This window comes from Anomalospiza imberbis, chromosome 20 (assembly GCF_031753505.1).
Source record: "Anomalospiza imberbis isolate Cuckoo-Finch-1a 21T00152 chromosome 20, ASM3175350v1, whole genome shotgun sequence".
Lineage (NCBI taxonomy): Eukaryota > Metazoa > Chordata > Aves > Passeriformes > Viduidae > Anomalospiza > Anomalospiza imberbis.
The window spans coordinates 7,689,271-7,706,241 of NC_089700.1; the positions used below are offsets into that span (position 1 = coordinate 7,689,271).

A 16,971-nucleotide genomic window follows, 5' to 3' on the forward strand; every position below is an offset into this window, starting at 1 on the left:
GCATCCTGAGATGTCCAACTTGATAAAAATTACTTTGTTCAATATAAATTAAGAGTCCCCCTTTGCATCTGTCTGACCCAAAGCATTGCTGATCAACAGGAGTGTTTCCGTTTGCACTACACCCAAAGGAATCATTTCAATCCTCTTTTTCCCATATGTTTTTTACTCTGATTTAACTCTGGATCCTCAGAAAACATTCCCTTCCGCAGGATTTAGTTTACAACTTTGTTTAAAAAAAGATAAATCAATGACAATTTATTTTACTTTCTGTTTGCTACAGGAAACGTTTATTTTCTTTAATTGTTTGGATCTTTTTCCACTTTCTACCCCGGACTATTCAGTGCTGCTGGATGCTTCAGCAGTGGTGTGAAGTTCAATCTCTCTTCTGTGTTTTGATGGTGAACACGATATAAAGCATGAAACCTGTGATGAAAAGGTAACCAGTTGTTAAATTACCTCCACCTTCCCTGCTGGTTTAAGATCCACCAGAGCAGACAACCCCTTCAGGTATAACTTTTTTTAAGCTCCTTAGACCGAAACTCAAGCACTTCAGCCCTGTGAGTAACAGCATTTGCTAATCCGTGGTATTTTGCTATTTCTTACAACAGGAAATGCCCCGCTGTGCCATAACCATACAGAGACCGAGCGCTGCCAGGATTTTGTGAAATCTCCTACTTTGGGTCAGCGCTCTGCTGGTGGCGAATTTTATTTTCGGCGCGGCGACTCCGGTGTCCCGGAGCAGCAGCAGCATCTCGACTTTGGCGACAGCGAGGGCAACTTTTGATCCCGTATTGCGCGAAGCGGTGCCCAAAACCTCCGGGGGCCGCACACGCCGGCCCGGGGGAGCGGGAGCGGGGCCGGGCGCTGCGGGGGCGCGGTGCCGGTGCCGCCGGGTCCCGGCCAATGGCTCCGCGCCGCGCACTCCCCGCCCCGCTCGCCCCGGGAGCAGAAATAGCCCCGCCGCCGCCGGCAGCGGCTTTTCCGCGGGCAGCGGGCGGCAGCGGCGGAGCATCCCCGGGCGGAGCGGCCCCGGGCGGAGCGGCCCCGATGGCCCCGCGGGTGGCGGCGGCGGCGGGCGGGCGCTGAGCGGGACCCGCGGATGCCGGGCGGGGGCCGGGCGCTGCGGGCAGCGGGGGGCCGCGACCCGGGGCTCGCCGCGCCCCTCCGGCCCCCCAGGGCCGCGGGGAGCCCGGACATGGGCGTTCGGCTGCCCCGTGGCGTGTTGGTACCTGCGGGAGGGCGCCCGGTGGAAAGTCCCTTCTTCCCATGAGCAGCGCCTGCCCCCGGCGCTGGGCTCTCGCCATGGACACTATGAAAACCACCTACATCGTGCTGGAGCTCATCATCGCCGTGCTCTCCATCGCTGGCAACGTGCTGGTCTGCTGGGCTGTGGCCATCAACAGCACCTTGAAGAACGCCACCAACTATTTCCTGGTGTCGCTGGCCGTGGCTGATATCGCCGTGGGGTTGTTGGCCATCCCTTTCGCCATCACCATCAGCATCGGCTTCCAGGTGGATTTTCACAGCTGCCTCTTCTTCGCCTGTTTCGTGCTGGTGCTGACCCAAAGCTCCATTTTCAGCCTGCTGGCGGTGGCCATCGACAGGTACCTGGCTATTAAGATCCCACTGAGGTAAGAGTTGCAGAGGGAGCGGGCAGCCACGTTCCCTGACAGCCCGGGTCCGATCTTCCTGCCCTTAGCGTGCAGGAACTTCTAATCCCTAGTGCTGCCCCAAAAGTTTTGCTGCTGGCAGGTGATGGAAATAACAGAGGTTTGTCATTCGCTCGCTGGGATCAGTGTCCTACTTCTTGCTTCAGAGTACACCTGGAAGTTCAGTTTCTTGAGGACGTTTGCCGTGGGAGGGTCAGGGGTTTCTCGGACGGGCCCGCAGTGATGTAAGGCTGTGTTTGGGATGGCTGTGGCTCATCTGTGCAGGTATTTATACAGCCCCTCTATTGCCGTGTCCAGGCATCTCCCAGGTAATTAAATCGAGGAGAAGCTATCCTTTCTCCTATTTCCTACTGTGAAAGGACAGAGGGGAGCAGAAAGAGTCAACGTCAGATTTTAAAGTTTCACAGTTCAGTCTCATCCAAGTGCAGCATCTAAGACATGAATTGTTTTCTTTCTAATTCACGGGAATTGAATTAAAATGGAGAAAGCTGTATGGAATAGAAGTTACAGGCACCTCTCCAGTGGGCTGGTGCAGCAGCTTCCTTAAGCTGAAGTGCACCAAACCCCGGGCTTTGCATTATGAACCACCTGAGTTTGCTCATCTCAGTCTCCTCCGTGTCTCAGTTGTCTTTCCCTGGGAATAAGACAGTGGTGGAGCCCCCCGGGAGCCCGGGAAGCTCCAGGGACTGGCCGGGAGCAGAGGCTGTGGGGAAGCAGGGCAGCTGTGGCGCAGGGACCTCAGCTGAACTCCGCAGCTTCCCTGGATTCTGCTCGTCCCCGGCGTCTCCCGTGCGCGAGCACTGAAGTCACCCTGAAATGACTTCAAACAAGAAAACCCTTTCACCCTGTTCCGGCACCTTGCATCTGAGACCTGGCATAGGCTGAGCAGATATTAATTAGTCATCAGGCGGGGTGGAGGAGCGTGGCTGTGTGTCATGCGAGCGTGGAAATTCCGGGGGATGTCGCGCAAGCGGGAGCGGACCTGCAGCACAGCGGGGACGGGGACAGGGACAGGGACAGGTTGTTTCCAGCATCCCTGACCCTGTTTCAGACCGTCCCAGCCACCCAGCCGGGCTCACAGACCCACCCTGGCTCCGGAAAATGCTGTCGTGTCTTTTCCATCCGTTCGTTCGGGGCTTTCCCGGGATGGTGGGGCAGCGGCACAGCAGCAGCTACAGAAGCAGGTCAGATTTTTGAGTTTCAGTTTGATCACACCCCTGGCCACAAGCTGTCAAGCAGTAACTATTTTTGTACACAAACACTTTCTGCAGCTGAGGAAAGTGTGGTGAGAGGTTTGTGCTCTGCTGAGGGCCGGGGGGAAGCAGAGGATCAGAAATGCTCTGAGGCATCGTTCCTGTGCTTGCAGAGGGAAGTGGCTTTGCCAGCTGACGAAACTGCCGGTATTTCCTGCACTCCTTTTCCCCCAGTCCTGGTCTCAGCAGGTTTGCTCCACTCTCCATCAGGGCAGTTCATCCCAGGGCAGTTTTGCCTTGCTTCGGGATTCTTTCCCAGCTTTGCTTTCCTCGCCCCGTCTCACGCCAAATCTTTTATTCCATTTGCACAAATATCTTTATTCCTATGAGTGCTTTTGAGCTGGACACAAACGGAGACCAAGGAGTCCCATCCTAGGCTGGCTGAAGTGCAAAATTTGGGTTTAACTCCATCTTGGCACTGAGGCCTATTTCAGTGCTCTCAGAAGGGACCAGCAAGTAAAAAACTCCTTTCAAAGGAGGGGGGTTCTCCCTGTGAGGAGTGGAACCATGGACAGGCCACTGCCTCGGTGACAGGAGATTTAGGGACTGATAATGAAAGGCTTTTTTTAGTTGTACACCAAGATCAAAAGGGGATAGAGGAGGTTATAAATCTACACAGGCAAAACCCTTCTGGACAGCACCAGGGTTTTCCCAGCAAGGCTTGGTTGGAGTTTTCTCTTCAACAACTTTATTCCACAGTGCTGCTGGCAGGGAGCGGGGAGGAACTTCTCCCAGCACCCTCCCTGGGCAGGAGCACGTGCCATTTCTGGAAGCAGGGTTGTGCTGTGGGAACATGAAGCTGATCATCAATTTCTAGGAATGGAGACTGTAGGAAAAACTTTTCTCATTTAAACACCCATTCTGGAGGCCAGTGCAGAGGCTGATACCAGGCCATGAAGTATTAAATGTTTAAGAAAATGATTTGTGCCTAGCTCTGTCCAGCGATTACCATAAGTAATGTGGTTGTTGCAGAGCAGATGAGTGTCCTTGTCACATCCAGTGCTCCATCAGCTCCCTGAGGAGAGCTCGGCAGGGACATTAAGGACTGGCTGTGCCACATTATTTCATACCCTTTCAGAGCTGTTTGAGAGGCTGGGCAGGCCCGTGGGCTGGGGTGCACAGCAGAACTTTGCATTACAGCCAGGCTAATAATGGATTTTTCAGCTCTGTGGCTGAACCAAGAAATCCCATGGGGAAGAGGAAAATTGTTACAGTGAAACTGGAACAGTGATGTTGGGAGGTTTCAGTGGAGCAAAGTGATCCTGACCAACCTGGCAGATTTTGGGTTGAGTTGCCCAACCCTTCCGATGTGGCTGTGCTGCTCTTTGAGGTCAAGACCTCCTCACTGGGGAAGGAACTGACAACGTCTCATCTGGAGAACTGCAGAACAAAAATCTTATTTTAAAAATGGTGATTTAGAGCCCTCCCTCTTCTGGCTAAAAATATTTGCTGAATTTGACCCGAAGCCATGAATTCTTTCTGTCCCTCGAAACTCATATTTTGCTTGTTTGCTTTTGATGAATCCAGTGTTTGTGGGGAAGCCCCCACCCACGCTGCCCATTCTGTGCAGCTGCAGCTCCCAGCCCTTCCCTGGGTCCCTCCTCCCTTGGCCATCACCTGGATGCAGATCCTTGCCCTTGGACACTCTGTCCCCTCTTCCTGCACCCTCCTGGCCGCTGCCACCCCTGAGTGTCCATCCCTGTGCCCAGGGACACAGCTCCATCCCAGCTCTCCTCTGCCAGCCTGACCACCCCCAGCACTTCCTCCAAGCAGGATATCCAAGCCAGGGAATTGAGCATCTCTCAGCAGCAGCAAATCCATCCTGCAGAGAGCACTTGGCACAGAGGCTTTTGCTCTCTGGCTTCCTCCAGGGCTGGATTTTACCCCACAGTCCCATAGCTGGGAGCCAAAGAAGATTTGTAGGTGGAATAAAACAGTTTCCTTTTATTTGCATTAACCCAAATCCTTTGGCATGGTGAAGAATTGTTGGTAGGGACGGATGCCTGGAACAAACGTGTCAGGAATTAGGGAGGGAGAGGAGAATCTGTATTTAGAGAGCAAAAGGAGAGTGAAACACTGAGCAACAGGGCACTGTGTGTGTCCCTGTCCACTGGTACCTCCTGCAGGACAGTGAATGTGGTGCTGCTGCCTGGCAAACATCCCAGCTGGGACCTGCCATGGGAAAATGATCCCCTGCTCCCTGGGATTTGAGCTGATCTGCTGCTTGTCCTGGGTTTAGTTCTCTCCCATCTTCAGCTTTACCCCTTGCAGATGTGCAGGACTGATGTTCCAGGGAAGCTTTGCTATGAACTGGAGCAGGGTCCCAGCCACATCCTCTCCCTTTCTGCACATCTTTGAGCCCTTGCTGCCTCTCCTGCAGCCAGAGGATCCTCATATGGATTCCCAGTCAGTTAATGGGCTCAGGATCTGTTAATGGTGCTGCCCTGATCTGCCTTCTGCTCCTGCCAGTGTCCCACAGGAGCTGCTGCCCCCCTTGGCTTTCACACGAGGAAGGCAGGAGTGCAGCTCCTCCCTGCTGCTGTCCTCGTGGGACAGATTAAATTTGGGTTGTTGCTGTTTTTTCCTCATCCTTTCCAGAGGTGGCCTGGCTGATGCTGAGGCTCTGCTCCCCTGTGCTGCAGGGGAGGGGTTCCCTCTGCATCCCCCTGCAGGGATTTGCTCCCAGATCCCTGTCAGCTCCCAGCTTGCTGCTCAGCAAAGCAAACTGGTGGGGTTTGATGTCGAGTGGGAGGGCTGGAGCCACTGGAGAGCAGAGAAATTCCTCTTGGTGTTCACCTGCCACTCTGTGAGTGCCATCAGCACACAGAGCTGCAGCTGCTCTTCCTCCCTTGCCCTTGCCTCATTTCCTTTTGTCCTTGCAGCGCCCTTCATCCGCACCCCCGGGCGAGTTCTGCTGCTCCCCTGTGGCTCCCGTGCTGTGCCCGCTCCATGAGCATCCCAATTCCTGCTTCCAGAGCCTCCCCAACCCCTCAGGATGCTGTGCCTGGCCTTGGTTATCACTGAGTTACAAACTGAAGTGCCACAAACCCAGCAAGGGCAGGAGGGCTGGGGTGCTCACTGGAGCAGTGGAGCTGTCACATCTTTAGGGAAGTTTGTGGCAGCCAAGCTGGGCCCAGGGGACGTGGGAGGCCCTCCCAGGGCTACCACTCCCTCCAGCCTTTGGATGCAGCCAAAACACAACAACAAAATCAGGAATGATCACATGTGCCCTCGTGGCAATAAAGTAGAGAGGGGAAATCACAGCTATTTTGAGCTGTGAGCAGCCTGGTTTCCTTAAAATGCATGTCCCAGATTTTTATATCTTTTCCGCACCTCCAAGGCCACTTCCCTCCTAAAAAACAAAAGTCCTGACAGGAAAAGGAATTGGGACCTCTCTGGGACCTCTGCCCCCTCTGCAGAAGCTGGGGGACAGCAGGGATGCCAGGGAGCATCAGGGATGTCAGGGCTGGCTCCAGGCTCTTGGCTGAGGGCACTGATCTCCAGGCTGAGTCAGAACCCAGATCTTTGGATTTAGAAGGTTTTTATTCTGTTTTGGTCAGCTCAATCTGTAAAAATGCAGGTACATTTTAAGATTTTTTTTTAAAAAGGAACCTTTGAAATCCAGCAGAATTTTGCTCCAGAAGATCTTTTGACCTCTCCCTGCAAAAAATACATGAAACCAAAATGTTTTGGCAGAAACTGTTTTATTTTGATGTTGCAAGTTTTTGCTTTGTTAATTATCGAGCTGCTGCTTGGGATTTTTATGAAATTTGCTGTTTGCCAGAGCAGTGAGCACAGACCCCAAAACTGAGTCTTTGAAGAGTGTTCTGCCCGGGCCCTGGGCTGCCCCAGGCAGTGACCACGCAGGGTTTGGGGACTCCTCTTACTGTGTTTGATCCACAAGATGCCAGGAATTCGTGACTCCAGCTGTGCCTACGGATGTGTCAGTCCTGTCACCGGCTCTCAGGCTTGCAGAAGGGACTGAGTTTAGGGAATTTGTGCAGTCCCAAGAGAGGATTAACTCCTAATCCAATGGATGACTTGAGGCCTGGGCATGAGCCACAAATAACCTGGGAGTGCATCAGTGTGGGTGTGTCCCTGTGTGTGTCCCTGCTCTTACACCCCGCAGTGCCCTGTGGGCACTGGCGCCACTGGGACCAGAGCTGCTGGACGCACTGGGGACAGGGGAGAGAGCACAGTCCCTGCAGGAGCTGTGGGAGCAGCTCTTGGCCATGTCCCCCTTTCCCAGAGCTCAAACCTCCCATGGGATGTGCCCCTTGTGCTGGCACAGGGCTGGCTGCTCTGTCCAGCCTGGAAGTGGCCAGGCAGGGAGGAGAGGACGGGCCGGGCTCCTGGCACGGCTGGGCTCGGCGCTGCCCCTGCCCGATCCCGCAGCCCCGGGGCTCTGCAGGCAGCTGAGCAGCAGCTCGGTGGGGCTGCTGGGTGGAAAGGCAGCGCTTTGGGAACTTTGGGAAGGGGGTTCTACCCCTTTCATTGCAGAAAGAGGGACCCAGCAGAGATCTGCCATCGCCCACCCTGCTCTGCTATCGCAGTGAGCCGGGCACTGGGAGGGGCAGAGGTCAGCGCTGGGTGGGACTCGGGACCGACCCCAGCCCCTATCGCACCTCTGCCAGGCATCTTCAAGTGCTGCACAGCCAGGCCTGACCCCCGGCGGGTTCGGAAGGACAAAAATCCCCAGCCCCTGGCCCCAGCAGGTGATAAGGCTGGGCTGCAGAGCCCGGGGGAGCCGAGGAGGAGCTCAGGCCTTAACGGGGGGAGAACTGCGGGGCTGTGTTCTGGGCCTGACCCAGAAACACAAAGCACCGGGATCACGCTGGTTCCGCACCGGTGTCACACTGGTTCCACACCAGTATCACACTGGTTCCACACCAGTATCACACCAGGATCACGCTGGTTCCACACCAGTGTCATACCAGTGTCACACTGGTTCCACACCAGTATCACACCAGGATCACGCTGGTTCCACACCAGTGTCACACCAGTGTCACACCAGTGTCACACCAGTGTCACACCAGTGTCACACCCTCCTGCAGGCACAGCGCCGTTTTGGGGCAGCTGCTGCTGTTTGGATGTCGGGGGCTGCTGGAGCGTGGGAGCAGCGTGCAGGGCGAGGGGCTGAGCTCATTTCCTTCCTGTGCTCCGGGGCTCTGTTGGCCTCTGCTTGCCCAGCCCGCCCCGCTGACACCCCGGGTGTCTGAGCTCGGCTTTCAGCCGCTTTTCTCACCCTGCCGAGCCGCGAGCACGGGCAGATCTCACATGCAAACCCCTCGGGGCCCCTCGAGAGGCGAGAGGCGCTCGCACCTCCCCAACCCTGGCAGTGCCCAACAGGTGCAGGGCTGCAGGTTCCGTGTCACCCCCCAGATTACCCGGCCATGTGCCATTCGTCGGTTTTATTCTTTCCCGTGCTCCTCCTTCCCACGCTGCCGCGCACCCGCTGCCCCGTGGCTGTCCCCTGTGCCCAGGCGCTGCGGGGACAGCAGTGGCCGGGCTGAGGCAGGAGTCGCTCTCCCGGCTCTGGCGGCAGCCCGGGGCTCCCAGGAGGGGCGAGGGCACGGATGAGAATGTCTCGGGCAGGTTTTAAACCTGCAGGTGTTCGACAGCCCCGGCTTGTGCCTGGGGACACGGGGACCCAGGGAGGGGACGCTCCCTTCCACCCGAGAGGGCTGCGCGTGCCCGGTCCTCTGCTTGTCCTGCTGCTGGCCCGTGAGCCCACCTGAGCCGGGGCTGGCGGGTGACAGTGTGACAGTGTGACAGTGTGACAGTGTGACTGTGTGACACTGTGACTGTGTGACAGTGTGACAGTGTGACAGTGTGACTGTGTGACACTGTGGCAGTGTGACAGTGTGACACTGTGACAGTGTGACAGTGTGACAGTGTGACACTGTGGCAGTGTGGCAGTGTGGCAGTGTGACAGTGTGACAGTGTGACTGTGTGACTGTGTGACAGTGTGACTGTGTGACTGTGTGACTGTGTGACAGTGTGACAGTGTGGCACTGTGACAGTGTGACAGTGTGGCACTGTGACAGTGTGGCACTGGTACAGTGTGGCACTGTGGCACTGTGGCACTGTGACAGTGTGACAGTGTGACAGTGTGGCACTGTGGCAGTGTGGCACTGTGACAGTGTGGCAGTGTGGCAGTGTGGCACTGTGACAGTGTGGCACTGTGGCACTGTGACAGTGTGGCACTGTGGCAGTGTGGCACTGTGACAGTGTGGCAGTGTGGCAGTGTGGCAGTGTGGCACTGTGACAGTGTGGCAGTGTGGCAGTGTGGCAGTGTGGCACTGTGACAGTGTGGCAGTGTGGCACTGTGGCACTGTGACAGTGTGGCAGTGTGGCACTGTGACAGTGTGGCAGTGTGACAGTGTGGCACTGTGGAAGTGTGGCACTGTGGCACTGTGACACTGTGACAGTGTGACAGTGTGGCACTGTGGCACTGTGGCAGTGTGGCAGTGTGGCACTGTGACAGTGTGACAGTGTGGCAGTGTGGCACTGTGACAGTGTGGCAGTGTGACAGTGTGGCACTGTGGCAGTGTGGCACTGTGGCACTGTGACACTGTGACAGTGTGACAGTGTGGCACTGTGGCACTGTGGCAGTGTGGCAGTGTGGCACTGTGACAGTGTGACAGTGTGGCAGTGTGGCACTGTGACAGTGTGGCAGTGTGACAGTGTGGCACTGTGGCAGTGTGGCACTGTGGCACTGTGACACTGTGACAGTGTGACAGTGTGGCACTGTGGCACTGTGGCAGTGTGACAGTGTGGCACTGTGACAGTGTGGCAGTGTGGCACTGTGGCAGTGTGGCACTGGTACAGTGTGACAGTGTGACAGTGTGACAGTGTGGCACTGTGACAGTGTGACAGTGTGGCACTGTGGCAGTGTGGCACTGGTACAGTGTGACAGTGTGGCACTGTGACAGTGTGACAGTGTGGCACTGTGACAGTGTGACAGTGTGGCACTGTGGCAGTGTGGCACTGGTACAGTGTGACAGTGTGGCACTGTGACAGTGTGACAGTGTGGCACTGTGGCACTGTGACAGTGTGGCACTGGTACAGTGTGGCAGTGTGACAGTGTGACACTGTGACACTGTGACAGTGTGGCACTGTGGCAGTGTGGCACTGTGATAGTGTGACACTGTGGCAGTGTGGCAGTGTGGCAGTGTGACACTGTGACACTGTGACAGTGTGGCACTGGTACAGTGTGGCAGTGTGGCACTGTGACAGTGTGACACTGTGACAGTGTGACAGTGTGGCACTGTGACAGTGTGGCAGTGTGACAGTGTGACAGTGTGGCACTGTGGCAGTGTGACAGTGTGACACTGTGACAGTGTGACAGTGTGGCAGTGTGGCAGTGTGGCACTGTGACAGTGTGGCAGTGTGACAGTGTGACAGTGTGGCACTGTGACAGTGTGGCAGTGTGGCACTGTGACAGTGTGGCACTGGTACAGTGTGGCACTGTGGCACTGTGACAGTGTGGCAGTGTGACAGTGTGGCAGTGTGGCAGTGTGGCAGTGTGGCACTGTGACACTGTGACACTGTGACAGTGTGGCAGTGTGGCAGTCCTGCCCAGCGGAAGGCCGGCCGTGCTGCTGCTGTCCCCGCACACAATGGGGACAGATGCGGGAGGAAGTGATTTGTCTGCCTGGGACAGGGACACTCGCAGATGTCCCTGTTCCCCAGCTGATAGCGTTACCACTGATCACAGCTCTGGCCGCCAACTCCTTCCTGGTTAAACAGCACAGCTTTTTCTTTTTATTCCTTTTTCTTTTTCTTTCTTTTTATTTTGCTTTCTTTTTCTTTTCCCCCCTCCTCTCTCAGGTGCAATTTATGAATAATTAAAATGTCCTGCCAGGATATTTCAGCTGCTGTGTGATGTCCATTCTGTGGTTGTGCATGGAGCACAGAGGCAGCAACGGAGCTTATTTTGTTAAAGCTAAAAAAAAAAAAAAAGCAAAGTACAGCTGTGAGGAGGTGACAAGGACACAATGCTTGGCAGCCGAGCTGCTCTCACCCCTTGTGAATGGAGGTGTCTGTGTATTTCCCTTCACACTTAAAATAGAAATATATGAATTGTCACTGGCTGTTTGTAGCAGAGCACCTGCCTGCTCCCCGTTCTGCACCCTCCATCTGCTCCTCTCCCTGCACCCAGCAGCCTGGGCACGGGGCAGGCTGGGGAGGGAGCTGGGGAGCAGAAGCCATGTGTGAGTTTGGAGTTTAAGCTCTGCAGTTCTTCATTGGAGGCTGTTCCTGCTCTGAAGGCAGTGGGAGAACCCAAAGTCCTTGCGGAGCCTCTGCTCTGGCACAGGGACATGATGGACAGGCCAGGGCTGTGTGGCACCACCGGGCTTTGATGTGGGACAGGCAGGATTCTCCTGCTCCTGCTCTCTGACATAAATCTTGTGGCAATAACAGCCCCATTCCAGAGTGTTTCCTCCAGGCTGCCCCAAGCCCTTCACCCCGAAAGCTGAATTTCTCCTGCTGTGCTTTCCTTGTTTGACAGAGCTCAGGGGCAGCAGGGCTGGGGTGAGCTCCCCGGGGTCCGGCAGGGGCTGGTGGGCAGATGCCAGGGACGTGCAGGACATGACTCAGTTCCTGCCTTCGGGAGCCAAACTCCTGCGAGGCCGGGCTGGCAGCGTGTCCTGCTCTGTGCCAGCTGTGCTCAGCACCAGCCTGGGCCACTTGGCTGCTTCCCAGCCCCAGGAAATGGCAGCAGAAATGCAAAAAACCCAAGCCCAACCATCCTCCAACACGCAGAGTGAGATTTCCTACGAGAACTCGCTCTTCTGGTGTTTGCTGTGATGCTCTCCCAGGAAAACTCTGGGTTTTGGAGGGGCCACGGGGGATGCCTGCTGTGGAAGGCCACCAGGAACAGGGGACACCTCGTGGAGCCCTGGCTGGAGCCTTTGTGGCCGTGTGGGTGAGGGCACAGCAGGGACAGCCCCAGCTGCCCACGGGGACGCTGCAGAAGCTGAGCCCTCCTCCAGCGCTGTGCCCCTGCAGTGACACCGGTGGCCCGGGCACAGCTCCTTCCATCGGGACAGGAGCCTGACTCAGCCCACCATGGCCTCGGGGCTCCCAGGGGTGGGAGCTGCGGTAATTAAAGCCTTCATGGTGATTGCACCAGTAAAGAGACTTTGCCTGGCAGTGGAAAAGGAACTAACACATTGCCAGGTTATTTAATTCCAATAAATCATTTAAAAATATTCAGCTGTTATTTACATTAAGGCAACATTTGATGCCTCCGGGGGGAAGTGTAGAGATGATTCAATATTTGTTATACATTAGTTGAACAGACTTAGGTGAGTAAATTTACTTTAATAGGCGGTTGTTTTTTTGTTGTTTTTTGGGGTTTTTTTTGCCCAATAATATTAAGACTAAAAGAGAATGAAGGAGGGGTTTGCTGGAGAATTCTGAGCTGTGAAAATCTGTTGGTTCCTCACTGTCTGACCCTGTTTTATGGAGCTTAGGAAAGAGCTTGTGAGACTCCATACCTGGATCTGGTGGCATTCATTAATTAATTTTTTTAAGCGTGTACTTAACTTGTGTTGACTTAAGGGCAATACAGGCAGGGTCCCACCAAATAAGTGTGTTAAGGTACTAACAAGGTAATTAATGAACAATTCTAGGACATCAGGCTGTTCTCAATTTCACCCTGGGCTCTTCTGGCTGTCCACAGCAATGACCATCAGCAGCACCTGCCATCAGCAGGATTGAGAGATGGTGGGAGGGCTTTGCAATGCAAGTTCGGGGGAAATGAAGAGCTCCGTTTCTGGGGAAATGAAGAGCAGGGCAGCTGTTCCCTGTGAAAAACCATCTCCACCTCTTCCCTGGGCCTCCAGTCCTCCCCATTGCTCGGCTCTGGCAGGCTGGGAGCCCAGGATGTTTTCACATCTTCTCTCAGAAGATGTAAAAGCGCCACGGTCCCTCTGCAGCTCCACTGGGAGCGCTGGGAAGAGCCAGCAGCTCTAAAATAAACAGGCCACCAGGACAGCCACTGGAACATCAAGTGGCTTCTTGACTGGTCTTGTAAACCTTCAAGCCAAGCCTTATCTTAGCAGAAGAGTTCAGGAGAAGAGCAGATGGAAGAAGTCTTATTTGGGGCCTGGGACCTCAGCATGGCCATGGTGGCTCCTCCTGCTCCTGAGTACACAAAACCCTCCATTCCTTCAGTTTCTGTTTCTAAACAATGGGCCCTTTGGCATTTTGCAGTCTCACCACGGTAGTTTTTGGCATGGAGCACCTGGAGAGATCCTCTAAGTAGGGCAAGAACGAGCCAGAGCTGCAGTGTTCCCTTTCCACTGCAGAGCTGAGAGAGAGCAGCAGCTCCTGGTGCCTCTGTAGCACTGACTGAGCTTGGCCAGGGCTGTAGCTCAAGACTCAGACTTTGCCAAGAGATTGAATTTCTGTCAACTTCTCAAGTGTCAATAATTTCAGGTCCCACAAGCCCGACCAGCTCCAACTTCTGAAAACTTAATGTGGGGTCTCAAAAGCAACAGGCTTGGCCTCACTGATGCCCTGTTTGAGAACTTCTCATCTTCTAAGTATTCAAACTTATTCATAATGAGAGAAAAATGCAGGAGAAGCCCCTCAGTGGCTGGATCTACCCTTCAGACTGCTGACGATTCAGCAGCACCTAAATGCGGCTGCTGCTCCTGCATCCTCCCAGCCAGCCCAGCTGATGCCTGGGGAAGGAGCTGAGGGCTCCCCCAGCCCCTCTTTGACCCCAAGTTGGTGCTGTCAGACCCCCACTGTCCCCCCCCATCCTTGCAGGAGGAGCAGGAGGCTCCGCTCACACGAGTGCAGTGATTCACAGGCACAGCTGCAGTTCTGTGGGAATAAAACCCTCCCCTGCCTCATGGGCCGGAAGAAAATCAGAACAAACGTTCTTAGGAAAGGAGGAGCAGGGCAGCCAAGCCAGAGTAAACAAGCACTGAGAGAAGGGTGTGGGAAGGAGGGACGTGTGGCAGCCAGCAGACTCTGACTGGCTGTGGAGAGGACAGGAATGGGTTTCTCATGTTGTCTTCTGGCTGGTCCTTCCTATCTCCAGACAGGGATCTGACTGATGCTGTGATTTTGGCAGCTGCTCTGCTTGCTCCCAAACCAGACTTTTGACTTTTGCTGCTTCAGGTTTCAGCTCTGCTTGTGTCTCTGAGCATCTGAGGGCTGGAGGGGCCATGAAAGGACTCTGGGATGAGGAAGGTGTGGGGCAGCACCAGGCTCAGCACTGCACCAACCTGTCCCTGGGCCACAGTGGAGCTTCTTCATGACCCATGTGGGATTGCAACATAGAACTGGGCACCAGCATTGCCCCAGCTGGACGGGGTCAGCCCAGGAATTGGCCCAGCAGCTGCCCCAGCGTGCCCAGCAGTGGCTGCTCAGAGGCAGAGAGCCTCTGAGGCCCCAGGGAGCCTCCCTGTCCGTGCCCTGCTGGCAGTTGGTGGTTTAGGATCACGCAATGATAAAGCCTTTTTTAAGCCTCCAAGTCCCTTCCCTCCCCTTGCAGGGGGTTTGTGGGCCGGGGCAGTGCCTGGCGCCTCTCAGGAATAGTAAATGAGTCACCTCCCCAAATCACGGTGTGTGGGTGGAGACACAGGTGAGAGGCTTTGCCCCTCGGGCGATCAGAGAGGTGAGGCCTCCTCGTGGGTGTGGGTGTGGCTTTTGCCTCATTAGCCAAAACACTGATGACTTTAACTGCAGGGAAGCCGCCAGTGCTCATTTATATAACACTTGCTGTGGTTTTGTCCCGGGGGCTGCAGGTACAACAGCCTGGTGACCGGCAAGCGGGCCAGGGGACTCATCGCAGTGCTGTGGCTCCTGTCCTTTGGGATTGGACTGACCCCACTGATGGGCTGGAATAAAGCCATGAGTGGCTGTCCCAATGCCACCAACGAGACAGGGACAGAGCCCCACGGCTGCTTCATCTCGTGTCTCTTTGAGAACGTGGTGACCATGAGCTACATGGTCTACTTCAACTTCTTCGGCTGCGTGCTGCTCCCGCTCGTCATCATGCTGGGGATCTACATCAAGATATTCATGGTGGCCTGCAAGCAGCTGCACCAGATCGAGCTGATGGGCAACTCCAGGACCACCCTGCAGAAGGAGGTCCATGCAGCCAAGTCTCTGGCCATCATCGTGGGGCTTTTTGCCTTCTGCTGGCTGCCCCTGCACATCTTGAACTGCATCACGCACTTCCACGAGGACTTCTCCAGATCCAAGCCCGAGTGGGTGATGTACGTGGCCATCATCCTGTCCCACGCCAACTCTGTCATCAACCCCATCATCTACGCCTACAGGATCCGGGATTTCCGCTGCACCTTCCGCAAGATCCTCTCCAAGATCCTCTGCAAGGCCGACGACCTCCCCAAGTGCCCCTCTGAGCACAACCAGCACCTGACTGTCATCAACATCAGCTCCCCCGCGGCCTCTGTGACCGTATGACCCTGCCCCTGCTGCCCCTGGGCTCCAGCCCGTCCCTGGCACTGCCCTTCCCCGTGTGAGCAGTCCCAGGAGTGCTCAGAGATGACCACTATGCACTCGTGCAGCTGTGTTTTTATTTTTATTTTTGTAATTAATGTCGTGCCTGGTAGAGGAGTGACCTGAGCAGGGACACTGAGTGCAGCTCGCCCTCCTCTGTAGCCCCAGGGGGACTGAGAGCTGTGATCCTGTTGTGTTTCCTTTCCAGGTGTTTCCTTTCCAGGTTGTACACTGACTGGAGAAGACTCACCTGCTGGGGGGGGTGTTTCCCCAATTGTGCTGCTCATGTCAAGTCATAGGATCTTTATTTTAATTATTATTATTATTTTTTTTAATATTTCGATTCATTTAGGAGTAATAATTTTGTGTCTGTTTTTTGAGTTGTTCTCTAAGTTCATACTTGACAGCACTTTGGTAATACCCTAATTATTCCATCAATTGTTTGATGCAGCTTGTATTCTCTGATGGGAAAAAGTCTTACTTAGCCCAGTTGCTGGTGTGAAACTGAATCTGTGTTCCAGACACTGAGGGGAGGGACTGTGAGGATGGGAAAACCAGGTCAGAACTGGCCAGCCCAGCATGGAAACCCCATTTACTGAAAGATTTGAGAAAAGGCTTGACCAAGGTTTTAGGGCAGAGGTTTCATGGCCTTTAATTCACTTTGGTTCACAGGACTGTGCAGCCCAGTGCTTCAGGTTTGCTTCCAGATCTGTTTCCAGCTGTTAAAATGCAGGAGGCAGAAGTGCCCCTATGGTCCTGCCCGGTCTGAACCAGAGCCACCAAGGCCAGTGTCACTCTGCCTTGGGAACATGAGTTCCACAATTGGGTTTTTGCTCCGCCAGCCTTGCAGAGCTTCCTCAAGTGCAGGTTTTAGCTGGGAGAGGTGGATGCTGCAACTCACTAGACTCCTAAAGCTTGGTCTGGATGGGGCACCCCTGCAGCCCTGTAACCCCCAGAAGCTGTGAATGCTTTTTTCCCCCCCTAACACTAATTTTTATATTTTTATTCCTGAAAAATTGTACTTGAATCACACAGAAATCAACTCTACATTTTTTTAAAATTCTGTTGCACTAAAAGGGGGTACAAGATCCCAAGAGTTTCATTTCTTTGGCATATATAATGACAAATATGGTGTAAAATCAATTGAAAAGCTGAAGAAATCTTGTTCCTGCAGCATCTCCTCTGCCAGCTGGCAAGAGCTGCAGGCAGCAGCTGCAGGAATGACTCTGGGTCCACCATGCACAGGGAATGGTTCCCTGGGAGAGCTGGATTTCACTGCAGCTCAGCCCCAGCCCTGGGTGAAATCACCAGAGAGCTCTGAATGGGTTTGCACATGTTTATGCAATGTCCAAATTTAGCTACAGCTCAGTGTCTCAGATATGGGCACTTCCAGCACGAGTCTGAGCAGTTCAAGTCCCCGTCCCAAGTGCTTCTCCTTTACCAGCCCCGTTCAGCTTTGCTGTATCTGCCTTGCTCAGGGGCCAGCTGACCCTGGGGCCACCTCCTGCCACCTGGGCAGGGCCTGGCTCTCTCCTCCCTCCATCCCTTCCCTTCTGTGT

General features: G+C 54.7%; 1 protein-coding gene across 1 annotated transcript; it reads left to right on the forward strand.

The window, feature by feature from the left end:
• Positions 1–990: 990 nt before the first annotated feature.
• ADORA2B (adenosine A2b receptor) lies at positions 991–16,188 on the forward strand. Its single transcript, XM_068210547.1, has 2 exons — positions 991–1,631; positions 14,695–16,188. The coding sequence occupies exons 1-2, from the start codon at positions 1,267–1,269 to the stop codon at positions 15,374–15,376; spliced, it is 1,047 nt and encodes a 348-aa protein (XP_068066648.1). The 5' UTR covers positions 991–1,266; the 3' UTR covers positions 15,377–16,188.
• Positions 16,189–16,971: the final 783 nt, after the last annotated feature.

Bases quoted from the DNA above. Each gene is read 5' to 3' on its own strand.
- ADORA2B (XM_068210547.1), top strand. From the start codon at position 1,267: ATGAGCAGCGCCTGCCCCCGGCGCTGGGCTCTCGCCATGGACACTATG. The intron at 1,632-14,694 runs GTAAGAGTTGCA...CGGGGGCTGCAG, and splicing joins GCTATTAAGATCCCACTGAG to GTACAACAGCCTGGTGACCG.